Below are 17,331 nucleotides of genomic sequence, written 5' to 3' on the forward strand. Positions count from 1 at the left end.
CAAAGCTTGCAAGAATTGTATGCTTTCATTTGGTGTTGTCCATGTTCGCGGCACCTTTTGCTAAAACTGAATAGGTGGCACACAATCCTTTTGCTAAAACTGAAAAGGTGGCAAGCAATCCTTTCTCCAAAGGAATTAATTGTCTTTTAATTTTAACAGAGAAACCAATCATAACTAGTACCGGAGAAGAAGTTGCAGGAGGAAGGACTGGATTTGGGTGACCCTGGCTGTCCCTAGTAGTATGCACATCTGGTGGGTTTCATCCCATCTATTTAAATCAGATTCCAGGTGACTCAACCTGACGTTAAAAAGCCACCCGCCCTCCACTTACTGCTCATCATGACCAGCTGTAAATGAGGATTATATTTATCTCCATCATGAAGTACTCAGTTTCAGAAAATGTTGGTGTGGTTTGCTGAGGCCCCAGCTGGAAAATACCACAAGAAGTTCAAAGCCCAGTTTCATCCTGTAATCGGATCCTCAAGTTCACAAGTGCAAGAACCAACTGTGCAGGCTGAAAGTCGGACGTCCCCTCTCCTGACAAGAAACCCTCCGCAGCACGGGGCTGCGGGGCTGAGCCGCAAGTGCAGCATATTGAGAAGACAGTGCGTTCTGCTCCTATGGACAAACCCACAATTTTTGTTTCAAGTTTTTGTCACCCTTCTTGGTATGACCTGCCGTTATATAATTTTTTCTAAAACTTCAAGACAATTTCCTGATTCAGGATGCTCTGGTGCTCCTCTTAAGAACATGGACATTAATCCCAGTGTCACTTAAATGCCAACATAATACTTGTTTTCTTTCTGCCTTGACAAGATATTCTTCAGGTCAGTCAGGCATGAAACGATAGATATTGAATCCAATTCTTCTGGGAAAAAAGTGCTACCTTCTGAAATCTTATCTCAAAACCACTTGGAAATGTGTTATTTATTTATTTCTGTCATAAAACCTCATTCGATGTTGAAGGGCCAAAGGATTACAATTCTGAATTTGTTTTTTTCCCTGTCCTTGCTGAAATCTGGCATTTCAAAATAACACAGAGAGAATACTTGTTTTGAACTAAAATAGCTGCTACAAGCGTTTTCAGCTGTGACAATTTAAATGAGGTTTTGGGGGGTTTTTTGCATCTTTGCATTATAGTTTCGTTCTCGGTCTTTGCAATCAGCTGCGGTTGAGCAGCCATCTAATGGGGATAAATTGTAATATTGTTCAAACCATCTCTGATTATTACTGTTGAGCTCTTTTAGTGAGCTGCCTTCGTTAAGCAAATCACACTGGGCCCACTAATAACAGTATGTGATACAGAGGTTGCTCTGTGAAGCCAGACCCAGTCATCACCTAAAACCATGGTCTATACATTGGGTTACGGTTCATGATATTCAACGTGACGTGGTGTCTAACAGACAGAAACCCCACAGACCAACAAAGCAATGCTGTCTTGGGTTTCACTCCCAGGGGAAATCTTGTGGTGAGGCGAGGTTCTTGGTCTCAGTGGCAATGCTGGTGTCTGGTCGGCACAAAATATTGCAATATTCCCCCAGAAAAGGGCCTGACACAGGGGAGGACTGAGATGTGATGGGGTTATAGAATCATAGAATCACAGAATGGTTTGGGTGGGAAGGGACCTTTAAAGGCCATCTAGTCCAACCCCCTGCCATGAGCAGGGACATCTTCAGCTAGACCAGGTTGCTCAGATCCCTGTCCAACCTGGCCTGGAACATTTCCAGGGATGGGGCATCTCCAACTTCTCTGGGCAACCGGGGCCAGGGCTTCACCGCCCACACAGTAAAGAATTTCTTCCTGATATCTCATCTAAATCTCCCCTCTTTCAGTGTAAAACCATTCCCCCTTGTCTTATTGTTCCACTCCCTGCTCAAGAGTCCCTCCTGAGGTTTCCTGGAGCCCCTTTAGGCACTGGAAGGGGCTCTAAGGTCTCCCCAGACCCTTTTCTTCTCCAGGCTGAACAACCCCAACTGTCCCAGCCTGTCCTCCCAGCAGAGAGGCTCCAGCCCCCGCAGCATTTTAGTGGCCCTCCAATCTCGCGGTGAGGTGAGGTTTTTAGTCTCAGCAGCAATGCTGCTGTCTGCTCAGCACAAAATGTTGCAGTATTCCCCCAAAAAGGGCCCCAAGGAACAGGGGAGAAGCGGGTTATAGAATCATAGAATCACAGAATGGTTTGGGTCGGAAGGGATCTTTAAAGGCCACCTAGTCCAACCCCCTGCCATGGGCAGGGACAACTCCAACCAGACCAGGTCGCTCAGAGCGCCGTCCAACCTGGCCTGGAATGTTCCCAGGGATGGGGCACACACCCCGGGGTTCACCCGCAGCCACCCAGGGGGTGAGTGGCAGGGCCTGGGGTGACCCTGACCCCCCTCCCCGCCACTACCCTTTTGCACAACACAACCCACGAACGCCACTTGGCGCTCACCCCCTCAGGAAACCCATCTATCCTCGCGGACTACATATCCCAGCATGCAGTGCTTCCCCTCCGGGCCGGGGCCGCGAGCAGCACTACAGCTCCCAGCGTGCCCCGCGCCATCCTGCCCCTTCCGCTCCCGGAGCGAGCCGCCGCGCTGCACGCCGGGAGCTGTAGTCCGGCCGGACGTTGGTCAGGCACGGTGCCTCCCTCCCACCGCCCCCGGTCTCTCCTCCCCGCCCCGCCGGGTGTCCCTCCGTAGACGGAAGCCGAGGAGGGAATCGAGGGAGCCGGGGAGGTCGGAGCGGCGCGATGGGGGACTCCAAAGTGAAGGTGGCGGTGCGCGTCCGCCCCATGAACCGGCGAGGTGAGACCCTCCTCCCTCAGCGACCCCCGCCCCGCCCGGGGGGGGCTGTGAGAGGAGCGGGCCCGAGGGGCAGAGCGGGGCGGGGGGGGGGGGGGGGCGGCTGTCCCCACGGGTGTCTGTGGGGGCAGGTGTGCCTGCCTGTGGGTGTATAGGTGTGTGTCCCGCCGCGGGGGCGTGTTTATAGGGGTGTGTGTCGGTCGGGGGGGTGTGGGTGTATGTCTACATTTATGTATTTATTATGTAGGTTTGTGGTAGGTTTGAGCTGCTCTCACGAAGCAGCTGTCCTCACTCCCCTCTCCTGGCACCTTTTTTCCTAAACTCGCCCTGTTTTACGGCTTTTTCTTCTCTTTTATTTCTTTTTTTTTTTTTTTTTTTTTGCCCCCCAGCCGGGGGTACACCCCTCTCCACATCTCCTGCACCTGCTTTACAGCCGGGCTGTGCCTCTTCCCTGCTGGGAGAGCTCTTCCTTCTTCCTGCTTTCTGGGGCTTTGGGGGAAAATGCCTCTCTTTCTGTATATATTTTTTTTTTTACCCCCCTGTGCTAATTCAGCTCTCCAACCCCTCTTCTTACACCTCGGTGATCGAGTGGGATGGAGTTAACCAGATGACAGAGGCACTGTAAGGGCAAAAGAAACAAAAACAAACAAGAAAACATGGAAGAGGAAACGTGGATTGACAAGAGAAGATTTTTTTGTTGCTGGGTTGGGTGTTTTTTTTGTTGTTGTTGGGGTTTTCTTTTTTCCCCTCAGCGAAACTTGCCTGAGGGTTATGTTAATCAGACCGTGGTCTGGGGAGCTGTTTAAATGTTTATTACTTGTCTTAATTAGAAAAAATTGCTCTAGATGACGAGGAAGCAAGTATGAATAGGCAGCTTCAGCCAAGGAATGGGAAGGTGAAGAAGGCAAAAATCCAAGATACGTGTAGGGTGGCTTTTTTTCCCCCACGTTCTCACAGAAGTTTGCCAATAATTCCTTTTGGGGAAAGTGAATCGAGTGAAGTCAGTTTAATAGCTGAAGCAAAAAGAGAGGAGGGGGGGAAGCCCTTTATCTCCTACGCGATCTGAAACAAGATAACTCTTTAATTCTTTTCAACAAATAAGAAAAAAAAAAAGGTAAAGTATTTCCATACCTTTTAAAATAAAAGCAGGGTAACGTCAAGCTGAGTTCACAAGAGCTCTGGAGTCCCACATCCAAAATAGAGGAGATGGAGTTGATGTCCTTACAGTCTGGTGGGTTAGGGCAATCAAGGATACTTTGACCAAAAATCTGCATTTTGTTAAATTTCAGGCAGCAGTTCTCAAAACAGGGGAGGGGCACATCCTTGTGGAGAATTGCTGGGAGGAGACTGAATGCCAGTGTGGAGGAGTTGGTGGGAGCTGGGATGGAAAGGAGCTGAAAGGTGGTGCCTTGTTTCAGTGATGGACGTGGGCTTTCCTCTTGCTCATGTCCCTTTCCTGTCATAGGTCATTTCCTTGGCTGTGACCCAGATGTCTTCTGACTGTTTAGTGCTCTTTACCCCCCGGATTATACAATAATTCAGGTTGGAAGGGACCTCTGGAGGTCTCTAGTCCAGCTCGCTGCTCAGAGCAGGTCAAATTAGATAAGGTTGCAGAGGGCCTTGTTCAGTAAGGTTTTGAATCTGCAAGGATGAACAATGCACCTCTCCCTCCTGGCATATATTCTATATATGTTCAGCCCCAGTTTGTGCACATGTAATGATCTTCAAGCTGTTTTCAGCTAGGGACTGGGTTCTGCTGAAAATGCATGTGGGGAAGAAGTGCTGGAAGTAAAGGGGAAAATGATGGAAGATAATAAATTTAGAGCAGCCTTGCTGGGGAATATCCTAACACTGAGCTGCATGAATCCGGGAGAATGTGTCTTGTTATCAGAGCTATCTTATTCTGTATAAACTTAAAATGTTATGGACTAGAGAGGTTGGTTGTAGCCTGATTGTTAGGAGGCTCACCCAGGAGTGAGGGACGTTTGAACCTTTGCTGTTCATCAGAGAGAAGGAGGACTTGAACCCCCCACTCTTGGTGTACCTCCTCTCTGTAAGAACTGCTTTGCATCCTGTTATTTTGTAAGTGATACCTAAATCCATGTAAGCTTAGCCTAAGAAATCAATGCCTTTTTCTCCCTGAAACAAAATGTCCTAGAATTGATTTTTTTTGAGTGGATTATTTGTCACAGTTCAGATGTTTTGGTCAGTTCTAAACAACTGGTACCTCTGTGTAGTATTTCTGATGCTCCTGGAATTTATAGAAACAGTGATATGAAGCCTAGTATTTTTCTTACCTACTTAACGTTGAGTTTAAGAATTTGTGTAACTGATTTGCTGAAGAGTCATCCAGTTGTAAGACTTCCGTGGCTTTGCTTTTTTAATAGGCTTTGAGGCAGGAGGCGGCTTTCTTGGAAGCTATCTAATATGCACTTTGTTCTCAGTAGTATTTGTATGAAGTTCTGGGGCTTTGGACCTGAAGCAAGTATTTGTTTTCTTCAGGATCACGAGTAATGTTCTTTCCTTCCCTCTGCACCGAAGGGCTTAAAACTGCAAACCTGTCAGATGCTTACAACTGATGAAATTTAAGCTTTGAAATATTCTCAGTGTTTACTTGTGGTGGAGGTGGTTGTCTTTAGCGTTTGAATTATGAATTTCTTAAGGTGAGGCTTTATTAGGTTAATAAATGTGGTATGTTTAACTATTACTAATTTATACAGCTCATAAAAGTGTAATAGGTTCCTTGTGTGCATGTTGAAGGGATTTCTATATCAAATAGTTGGTTATTCATTGTACTCGCATTTCACGGTGATACTATTGAGGGTCCTGCTTCATTCTCGTGCGAAGTGGTAATCTATAAACTAAGTTTATAGTACTAATTTTTAACAGTGAGGGGAAGCGTTCATAATTGTACTTGGGTTTCTTGGTTTTTTTTTTTTGTATCTAGGTTACTTTTTTTGTATCTCGCATCAAATTAGACCTCAATCCTACAAACTGTGTATGGAAGCCATGCTTTTGTAAAACTACTACTATGTCAATACTCTTGCAGTGTCACTTCTAAAGTTGTAGGCTCTGCTAGGTAGCAATAGTGACTTTTTTCACGTACTTTCTACTCGCAGACCAGGCTACTGATTAACATGCTATTATGAATTAAATAATTGAGCACTGTTTTGTTAGATAAGACTCTTAGTCTTCTGTTTTCTTGGTGTTGTCATTCATGAAAGTATTTCCTAGTGCACTGCTTTTTTCAGATGGCTTTCTGATAACAATCAGTAAGTTCTTTTGCTGCTGTAATTTAGAGTTCCAGTGGATTTCCTTTTACGAATACTGTCAGTGTTTGACTTCACTTAGCAGATATTCATTATATTTCAGGTAAATGCTGCACAAAGCTCAAGCCATACCATGAAGCAAAGCAAAAGACAGCTGGAGGCTTTTTAATTAAGATTTGTCTTACTGAATATTTTAGGTTGAGCTGATGTTGGTGTACAAGCATCCCATAAGTACATTTATGTCCTTGTGTTTCTCTGTGCCTTTGAATCAGTTCAGTGTAGTGTTAATTAAAATATAACATATTTTATCACTATTAAAAGATTTACGCTCAAGGGTATGGCACTTTAAGCCAATTAAAACTACTGCTGTTGTGTTGCTACATCTCACTTGGGATAATACTTTTCTGTTTGAACAAGAAAGGCAGGAAACTAACTGCAAAAAAGTTGTGTGTTTAGTGCTTTGAATTAATTTCTTGAGGAGCGATTGAAGCACCGGTGCTGGCACAAGGGTGGGTGGTGGCGTTACACGGTTCAGGTGGGGAGTGGTGGTGTGGGTGTGCTGGGTTAGGTTTAAAACTCTATGGGACTGCAGCCTGTATTCTGGCACTGCCACCAGGTTGAACCGTAGGATTGTAGCGCAAAACAGATGGCTTCCAGTTTAAATACCTGTATTGCCTGTAAATATACATTCAGGTATCTATTATGTTAATGTGTATATTCATCCAGACTAGTTTCTGTGTTCAAACAGGGATCTTTTTGTGCTTTGATGAAAAAAAAATTGTGTCTCCAGTGCTTGTGAAGAAAGAATTTGCTTCTGTATCTGTGCAAGCTTTTGACCACGGTGTTAGAGTCTAATTTTATGTTCTCCTACTCTTTGGAGGAGGTTGCATTTCCAGTCACTTGAAATGTTTTTTGTTTTGGAGGAAGCAGGGGGATTATTCTTGTGTTTTTGTTTGTTGGGGTGGTTTTTTTTTTCCACTGGAGATTACAACAGAAACAGTTTATCTATAAATCGGAGTTTGTGCAAGCAGCCTTATAAGATTAATTATGGTGTTAGAGGAAATGAAATGGCACCTGTTGTATGCTGATGGCAATATGCAAAAGATGAGACTTTTCTTCACCATTATCCATGTTAGAAACAAGTGCCTAGAGTTTTTAATATTTCCTGGTGATTGCTGATAGCCTATAAAATAGTGTTTGTGGTGTCAGCGGGATTAAGCTAGAAATACGGTGACAAATGGGTAAAGCATGTAGAGTTAGTGTTTCATCTTGCGTTCCTCAGTGAGGCAATTGTATTTTAAGAACTCCTACGGTGTTCCAAGCTTACTCCCCACTGCCAGCGAACTAGCGAGACTACCAGTCAGTCCAATGTGGATGCCACAAAGGCAAACAATTCTTGTGCTAATTACATCTTTAGAGCTAGCCTAAAGCACAGTATGAGATTACCTTGCTGCTCTGGTTTCACCTTGTCTTGCTCCTCCTGAAGTCAACAGAAGATCAGATACAGACATACTGTGAATAGTTCTGCCTTGGCTTTTGGGCGGTTGGTGGCAGAGCAAACACTATTGCATTTCATTCCTGTTAACTCTGAAGCCCCAAACAAAGCAGCAGCACAGTGTTGTGTGTTGAACTTCCTCAGAGCCCTTGCTGCATCAGAAAGTCACCAGACTCATTTATTTACTTAGTCTACGTGAGCTGAGCAGCAGAACTGGCCATGAATAAGGTCAATGTACAGATACCTGGAGTGCCTTTACTACAGCTGTTTGGCAAGCTCTTTTCTTGCAGAAAATGCAACAGCAGAAGATAGAATAAATTTTTTACTATTTGGACAATGTAGTGTTAACATATGAGGAGAGCTGACTAGCATTCAGTGTGCTCATGAGTTTGAGTTGACTTACACCTCATCATCAAGATTAGATAGTATTGTGTGCTCTTCCAGATGCACTCATACATATTTAATGATCTTTAATTGATTCAAACTGAAAATTTCATGAATTATATTTGTGCGGTTCATATATATAGCAGTGAAGCTTGAAAGATGCCTGCGTAGACTTAATGTTGCTAGACTTAAGGGACAAGTCAAATTACTGTATTTTTGTCTAGAATGTATCAGTTACTATGTCTTATAATTAATGCCCTAGAAGTGCTATTACACTAGCTATTTTTTTTCCTTTTAAGCTCTTAGCATTGTCATTTAGATATGTTATTTTCACACTCACTCCTATAGTCAGTTAGTTTTTCCTTTATTTGTGTTGGCTTCTGCATAGCAAAGGGCAAAGAGGAAAGTCACTCTAAGGCAACAAACATTGGCAGGGAGACTTGAGGACCTGTTGTATTTGAACTTGCTTTCAGATTTATTTTTAAAACAAACCCAAAAAAACCAAACAACAGCCTTTTTTTTTTTTTTTTTAGGTGGCAGTTGTTTAATCTGTTTGATAAATAAAATTTTAAATATTTTTAAGTTAGTATTTAAATGTTTCTCAGTATTATTGCCATTTGCTTTTTTGGACCAAGAAGGGTACAAGAAACCAACTAATTTCTCACTCAATGCAGGTGAAGGCTCAAGCCACGAAATTCCAGTTCTAACCTTCAAGGGAATGTTAATCTGCTGAAAATCTACTGGCAATTTAAAATACAAAATTTCTATCGTCTCAGTCTTTACAGGAGATTATTTTGAGCTTTTGTATTTGGGGCCAATTTTGGCTTATGAGCTTAGTACATGCACTTTAAACCTTTCACATTTTATTTTTTATACTTCAGTTAGCTTTTCTGAAACTCTACAAGAGCAGCTGTGCTGGTTCGCAGTGATGCTGTCGAGCTTAATGTCCTGTCTCCAAGGGGACCTTAGGTGTCAGTGCAGGTACAGCCGCCCTAAACCGGTAGTGGGACCAGAAGGAATCTGTCACAAATTTTATTCGATCTGTGTTATAACACCAGGTTCACATCTTTGTTTCGGTGGGGTGTAGGATCAAATGGTCTTTGAAAGGGCTGAAAAACTGTCAACCATCAGAAACTAATTTCTTAAATTGAAATCTGATGGAAAAATGTATATGGAAATAGAAGTTCTTGATGAATTGGGAAATGTTTTTTCCCTTACACAATTCATCTTACACAATGTGAAAAAATAGAATGTATAAAGAGGAAAATATGGAAGGTCAAGTAAGTTGTAACGGACTTTTCAGTTACCATGGCTGTTGTACTAAAAGTCGTTATGATGCCATGGTCCCAACCACTAGTTTAATAAATTGCAGGCAAACTTACTAACTATCATTTTTCATTTTAAGATTATTTTGTCTGCTCTGTAAAAGCTATCTGTCAGGATCCTTTTGTTTGGTTCTGAAGTACAGTAACCTTAAAGGTGGGATGACTTTTTAGGGTAGTGGCTGAAAAAGCCCCAGTATCAGCATGGCAGTTCAGGTGTTTTTGTTATGCCACCCGATGCGGCTGGGTTTGGTTCCGTACCCCTGCTAGAGTGAGTGACTTTGGGTACGTCGTTATCCACCCAGTGTTGTCATCAGTTGCAGCTGATCTATGAAGACAGTTCCCTAACTGATCCATTAACGAAGGTCGAAAACATCCCACATTTTCCAAAATACTTCTCCTCTGCCCTTCCTCCAAGATTCACATACGCTCTTTGTGTCTGTCCCAGACCTGTGCAGTACGTTTTAAAGTTGCACCTTTGCCTGTGTTTCCTAACACTGTTGTGGAAAATCTGCTATGTGGAGTTTATGATTACCACACGTGTGACTGCTATTACAGAGGGAATGTAAACTCCTACCTGTTGTTGGGAGTATACCAGTGCCTGCTGAACACTATTGCATGCTGGGCTATACCGCTCCTGTTTATGCCTCTCCTGCTCTCTTTTGCTTACTGACTTTTCCACCCTGTTTGAAACACACCGGATTTCTTAGGTTAGTGAAAAAGCCCAAAGCATATATGAGTGGTGTGAATTCTTTTTACAACACCCATGAGGCTTATATCAAAGGTATAGTCATTTAGGTATAGTCATTTATGATTTACACAAGTGTGGTTTCAGCTAAGATCTGCGTTGCTTGAATCACAGTTTTTATTGTCTTAGAAAACTTCTGTGAGGAGTTGAAAAATCAAGGGAAATGGGAAGGAGAATGGCCTCCTTCAAGCCCCGCCTTCTTGTTTCACAAGTGAAATAAAAGATCGTCACAGAGACTCTCTGTGAGTAGCTTGGACGCACATGACTTAACAATTATTCTTGCACGCAGCCCAGCTTTGCTTAACGCTTCTACAGCTATGAAATGTAAATGGGGAAAAGTGACTAAGATATGTGTTACCCTTTTATTATGGACGTCACAGCTCTCTTACTCCAAAGCTATGAAAGAGGCTTTCATTCCCTGCAATAAATGTTTCTTGAGATGATGAGAGTTTGAGTTTTAATTTTTTCAAAAAGCAATTAGCTGATTAGTTTCTTGATTTGATGAAGCAAATGAGTAGTTGATTGTGTGTGCTTGGTAATGAGTGAAGGCAGAAGCAGGTTAGCAATAATAACAGGTGAGATTTTAAGTCTTGTTGAGCTACAGGATTTGTGATAAATCTCTAAGGTTTGACAGTGAGCCACTCTGTCATCTTTTAACTTCCCCTAAATATTGTGCTGCTTTAAAAATAAACCGAACTGTGTAGTCGAAAGAAATAATTATACCAAGCCTCAACAAATGAGTCCTTACTACAACATGAACTAACCAGGTTTTTTGGATGTGCATGCTTATGTTATCTTGATGATACTAATTTTGCTTGTTGTTCAGGGGTAGCAAGTACACTGCTTACCTAGGAGACACTGAAACTAGTAAAAGTAAGGGTGGAGTCTCCATGTGTGATCATATCCAAAAGAGCAGGAAGATAATTTGTCTATAAGGCTAACCTGCTTTAGTAATATTAAAATCTTAATGAGGTGGAAATTATGATGATAAGATTTTCAGTAGTGGCTACTATAAGATTCATCTCTCAAGCTACCAGAAGCATTAAAGAAATCGGAAATCGGTCAAAGAACATGCTTTTGAATGGAGCCAGAATTTGTAGAAAATGTATGATGTGTTATTAAAACAGAATTTAAACTATTTCTTCCTCTAGAAGGAGAGTTGCCATGTAAGCCTTTTGCCAAGGTAACTGGGACAAGTAGCCTTAAGGCTCTCTGGATACATAACCCAGCTTAGAGGCCGAATATAACTGTTTCTTAAGGGTTTATTTCATGGGACACCATGAGCTGAGGTAGCTCTGCCAGGAGGTCTCGCTCTTCTGCCTCCTCTCTCCCCACCGTACAGGTCTACCCACTTGTTTGCACAGCCTTTGATGTTCTTCAGAGCTTTCACTGGGCTGATGTAACTTTCTCTAGTATCTGAATACATCCATTTTTCGTGTTGGGTAGTTTTCTGCCATTGAATTAGCTTAAAATGACTTACAGAGGAGTCTGGTGAGCACACCAGTGGTGGAAGATGAGCAACAGGCACAGGTAGCCAGAAGGAAGGACTGAGACCTCCCTGTTTGGCCATAGCTGTTAGGTTGGCTCACCACGTCTTCTGAAACCGTGTTGTCCCCTTTCTGCAGGATGCCTAGGTGAGGGATTTTAACGTTACCTTTGCAATGACGGTAATCAGACAAGGTGTGTCATACATGATGAAGTGGCTTTGAATCTTTCTTCTTGTCCTGTGAGGTCATATCACTCTAAGGAACTCTTCTATCCTGCCTGTGTGCTTTCTTAAAGGTATTTCACAAAGAGGTGTAATGAATACTAGCAAGATCTTGAGTTCACTGGGCAGTCACGGATGCAAAACCTGCCATCAGCATTCTTGCTCAAGAGATGGATTAAAAAACGTGATAGAGACCATACTGCTTCTATACAGAGTGCGCACACCTCGTGCTTTGCATAAGGGAGGTAGCATGTAAAAACCTTCAGTAGCTGAGGAAAAGCAGGTCACTGCAATACAGAATATTAATCAAGCCAGACCAAGATAAAGTGGCTTGTCGGATATGGGATGTATGAAGAATATAATTTAGTCTAAGAAAGCATGTATTTCATATTAATGATAGGTAAATTGGCTTTCAGGGTGTGGAGAGAAATTAAAATAAACACTAGCTTCTAAAACTTGTCTGGCTCTTCCTTCTACAAAAGCACAGTTTAAAAACAGAGGAGTAGTTTTGTTCAGAAGGATTTCTACCTGCCTGCTATGACCAGTAATCTCGAGCTTTGGCTTTCTTTGTGTTTTGAGTAGCAAAAGGCTATAACATTTCTTTCAAAAAATGTCAATGAAAGAAACTTCCTCTTATTATGTTATTTAACAGTGGCAAGAAGTCTACAAGGTGCTGTGCAATATTTAAGACCTGCGGTCTTTGCCTGAGAGATTTTCAGTCTGAGTTTATAAGGTGGTGTAAGGTGAAAGAGCAAGTGCGGGTGACAAAGAAGGAAAGAGCAGAGATGAAGGAGGATGAGGATTGTAATTAACATGATTAGACATGAGCATATTTCGGTGATTCAGCTGAGGTTGGAGGTTATTCGGTGTAGCCCCTCATCATCGTAGCATGCGAGGGTGTCGCTGGGTGTGATTAGTGTGTCATGTTTATAGACATTGGCATTTGGGTGCACTTTCCAAGTTTAGCATTGGAGTGTAGGACTGGACTTGATTATGTCCAGGCCCCTATGTCTGTAGGCAGTGGCTTTGATTTGCAAGTGACTGTGCTTTTTTTTTTTTTTTTTTTTGGATCTAACTCCATTTGTCATTGGGTGGATACCTTGGATGGTTGTCAGTGTTATCTGAAGCTTTTATTTTGTTTTCCCCGCCTCTACGGCTGAGAATTCTCATACATTCCAAATATTCCTATTACTCATAGCATATATCCCATTTCTTAGCGTCATTTGGAAGCGTTGGGTTTTCCAGCTGACTGGGGGGGAAGCCTGTGGGGAAGGATAAGCCCTTTTCTACACACTCGCACCTAAATTATTTTTGATGGGACTTGAATTTCTCCAAGCAGGTGCCCCAGGACTGACAGCTGGCATAGCATGCTGCAGTGTCACAACACTGGCCGGGGAAAATGTGCCGCAGATGGTAGGGGCAGCTTTCCCTCCAAGCGTGTGAGGCATTGAGAGAGCAATGAGAAGAGCTGTCAAAGTGGTACCGTGCCTAATGGGTCTTTCCCCAGAAGAAATTTCATACTGCCTTGTATGTGCCGATTGTCCTTCAGTGAAACCTAAGTGCTCTTTCTTCTTTTGAAAAGAGTGCGTGCTTTAAAGCTGGACAGGGTCCATCCCGTCAGAATATCTCTAGAAGTGGAATTTGGCAATAGTCCTGTTTCTATTCTCTAGCTGATGGGTGGCTGTCAGGCTGCATGAATAAATTTGGTGTCGGGAGGAAGTAATGGTGTATATAATCCTACTGCTTTAGGAGCTGCACTTGACACGTTCTCATTTCTTTATAGAGCTTGATCTGCATACAAAATGTGTGGTGGATGTGGATGCAAACAAGGTTATTCTTCATCCTGTAAACACCAACCTTTCAAAAGGAGATGCCAGGTAAGATTTTTGAATTAGGAAGGTCATGTTTCATATACTAAATATGAAGCTAACAACTAGGAAATGTAGGCCTTGATAGAGGGCTTTCATTTTAAAAAATAATATATATTCTTTCTGCAATATAATTGCCATGATTTATAAAATAAAGCTGATTTTAACATGTTGGGAAGATTCTTTGAAAACCTAGTGCTTACTGCATTTGATTCCTGCTGTACACAATGGGTTAGTAATTAATGGGTCTCTGATCTGTTTCATTTCTTCTCATATGCTATTATGGAACGGGAGAAATTTAAATCCGCAAAATAGTTTGAGCAGGGCATAGTTTTTCATTTTGGAATGAAATCAATTGTCACAATTATTTTGTCATAATGGGCTTTTATTCATTGTGTAAGAAGGGGAACGGGAACATGCTGGAGAGGTGTAGCTCTAGGTGTGTCTTGACAGTGGTGCGTTATGTGCATCACAAATACCTGGAAAGGTGGCTAAGGGTAGGGACCAATTTATGTCAGAACTGCCATCAATTTGTTAAATGACTGTGAAACTGAAAATAATTGATATTATTGAATTGATTTCAAATAATTGATAGGGTTAAGATTGTGACTAGTTAATTTATTGCTTGTTTGCAAGGGGAGGAAATGGAAAAAGTATGCATGAAGCAAAATAACAGGGGTGCAGAAAAGGCAAAACCCGCTACTGGACATCAACAGTCAATCATGACCTGTTTTCTGGGGGATGGGGAGGGAAAGGAAGTGTTATTAAGTGTGACATAAATGAGAAAAGATCAGTTAACCACATAGAAGAGCTTTGTTTATATGCAACGTATCATAGCTTTTTGATGTAAAGCTGCACTGTATGTCAGTGGTCAGTAGAACTATTCTTGACCTGATCTCTGATAATTTAAACTTCTCAAACCCAAGTGGCAGTAAATGGAAAAGCAAAGGTTTAATATGTACTCTCTATTGCCATCAGCTGAAAGACTTAGTATAGACAGTGGGACTGGAGCTTTAAGAAGGTATTTAAAATCAAACAGGCTGTGTGTGGTGGGGTGTTTTTGTTTGTATCAATATCCGCCTCCTCCAGAAACACATGTATTGTTTAGCTGCCAAATACCTATGTTGATTTGAGTCTTTAAAACAGCTAAAAATGGCAGGAAATTGGGATTCTCTGAAGCCTGGTTAGCCAGAGCTGTATTAAGAATGTTATTCATAGTTTCTCTAAAACATGGCAACCGATCCAATGCTGCATAGTTTATACTCACTGATATATGTTTAAAAAAACATTCATACTGCAGCCATGAGAGAATACATAATGTAAATCATGCCTCTGGCAAGGGAGGAATCAGTTGGCAATTGCATTGAGGTCCCAGACGAGATGGTGAGCCTAGTGTGAGAAACCAGCGTGCCAGACCGAAGAATACTTCATTTGCATTTTCACAAATACCCATTGCTAATCTAAGCAGGAAGCATAGTAAATTTATATGGGGTGATTTAATAGAAAAGGGAAAAGTGGAGGCACATTAACTGCCTCCACTAAAGATTTGCCCGCAAACAGTGAGACAGCGTATCTCAAAAACATAGTTGGAGTAGTGAGGATTTGGGACAGGGTCCTATCTAGAATGTAATAGCCTTGTGAGACTGCTGCTAAATTGTTTCGGCTTCTGCAGCTCCATCAGAGGAATCTTAAATACCAGCTCAAGGGAAAGGTTAGTTTTGGTTACAGTTGTTCTAAGTTTTGGAGTTAATTTATGCTCAGGTTCTGCTTCTGTTTCTAAATCCACTGTCACCATCTTTGCCTTGTGCTCTAGAATAATTAATGTTGATTGCAGACTTATCTAGTGTCTAAAGTGAGCTGAAAGAATTCTGGCAAACCTAGAGTGCTTTTACTTAAATAGAGAATAGTAAATAATATTGTAAATACACTCTTTAGATGCTTGCAAAGCAGGATAAGTTGAAAATCTTAAGAGCTTTGCTGCATTTCTCACTAAGATGCCAGGGTCAATTTAGGAACTGGGAAAAGAATCTTAGAGACAGAAATCTGTGCTGTCACATCCCCACTTGTCATGACTCAACCATGCTGTGGCAGGTAGTGACATTTGGAAGAACAACTGATGACTTTTGGAATAACACATGTTTTCCCACTTCCATCCTTTCTGGTAGAAACCAAGTCTGGGAGATGGGTAGATGTAAATAAATAATCTAATGGGTGAATTAGCCTGTGTCACAGTTACACATATTTCTCCTGTTTCCCCAAGGTGGTCCTCGCAGGCCAGAGGTCTACGTAATGTGTCTGTCTGTCTGCAAAAATCTTTGCCAATCAGATCAGTTAAAATGGGAAATACCTGAAATTGTTTTCAGTTGTCTCTGAGTTAAAGTGGAGAAGCAGGCTTTGGAGGTACTTCCTAAGTGATACACCCACCTCTCCTTCTGATTTCCCATGAGACCTGGGAATGAATGTGTAAAGAAATGTGTAAAAAAAGTCATGTCTTCACTCTCTTTATATATTTCATATTTTGACAGATACCCAACTTGAGATGTGTGGGACCTTACTTTCTGAGATAGCAAATTGTGTTGATGTAATTGCCACTGAAACATTTTCAGGTCTTTGGGAAAAGAGTGTCTCTAGCTGCTTCAAATTTTGCATTAAAAATTAAGGAATGTTTTGAAAATCCAGGTGATAATTGATTGACCTCACTTCTTCCTGCGTCTACAAACTGAATAGATTATTTACACATTTCTCTAGAGCCTTGAAGATTAAATGCGTGTAAAACACTTGCTCTCAAAAAAAGTCCCTTTTCGTACAACTTCAAAAATCTGGCATCCTCCTCTTAGTTATTCCTTAACCAAGAGTGACCTTCTCTGAGATAGACAAATGCAAGGAGTTATTTTATTGAGCAATCCTTGATATTGCCGTGCAGGTTTCAGTAAGCTGATCGCATACAAAAGATCAATTTTAAAATCTATCGGACGACCTCGAGGCTGGGTAGGCTTTGTTACTAACCTTGGGCTATTGTGGGACAGGTTCGATTGAGTAGTGGTTTCTCGTATTAAAATGAAAATTACACTGTGTGCCAACCTTTTCTTTAGTAGCTTTCACAGAATTATTTGCTACAGGGCCTTGAGTTTTGTCACAAATTTCCCCAAATGACCTCTTTAAATCAAAATCTCCCCTATGTAGGATGTGTGAACCTCCAGGGATTTGCTGTAAATGAACAGTATCATTAGCATGACTTGTCGACTTTTTTGTTTGCCTTACATAGTTGTCTGCTCTCTCTGTTGCAAAGGTCAAGGCTGAAGTTTCTTTATCAACACAGGATTTACTGTGTGCTGCAAGGATTGCTCATAATGTTATTACGTGGTGGTTAGGGCTTGAAAGAGGGTGTGAACTGATTTTGATTGAAGTGAATAGATAAGTCCTAGGCAACAATTGGAATGTTTATAGGAATTAATTTTCTGGAAAACCTCCAAACAGACTCTAATTACTCTAGGTTCCTTTATAGCCTTTTTTTTTTTTTTTTTAAACTATCAATTTGCTTGTGCTGTCATTTTATGTTTCACAAACAAGACCTATTAAAAAGACTTAAAATTATTATTTTTGACAGGTCAGACAAAGGCGTTCTCATATGTACTGCAGACATAACTGTAACTGATACAAGCTCAGAAATCAGTTGTGCATTAGTCTGGCACCAGCCTATGAATGAGCCATAATATTTGTAAACCAAAGCATTTATTTAATCTGCGTAGCTAAACAT

The 17,331-nt window shown here is 41.7% G+C and overlaps 1 protein-coding gene across 1 annotated transcript in view; it reads left to right on the forward strand.

Annotated features, from left to right (window-relative positions):
• The first annotated feature begins 2,699 nt into the window (after positions 1-2,699).
• KIF13B (kinesin family member 13B) overlaps positions 2,700-17,331 on the forward strand; it is a 131,910-nt gene continuing 117,278 nt past the window's right edge. Inside the window, exons 1-2 of the mRNA XM_082481709.1 lie at positions 2,700-2,783; positions 13,490-13,583. Coding sequence (XP_082337835.1) covers positions 2,729-2,783; positions 13,490-13,583 — 149 coding nt within the window. The 5' untranslated portion in view covers positions 2,700-2,728. The remainder of the gene's footprint in view (positions 2,784-13,489; positions 13,584-17,331) is intronic.

This window comes from Vanellus vanellus (assembly GCF_965231255.1).
Source record: "Vanellus vanellus genome assembly, chromosome: 3".
Classification (NCBI taxonomy): Eukaryota; Metazoa; Chordata; class Aves; order Charadriiformes; family Charadriidae; genus Vanellus; species Vanellus vanellus.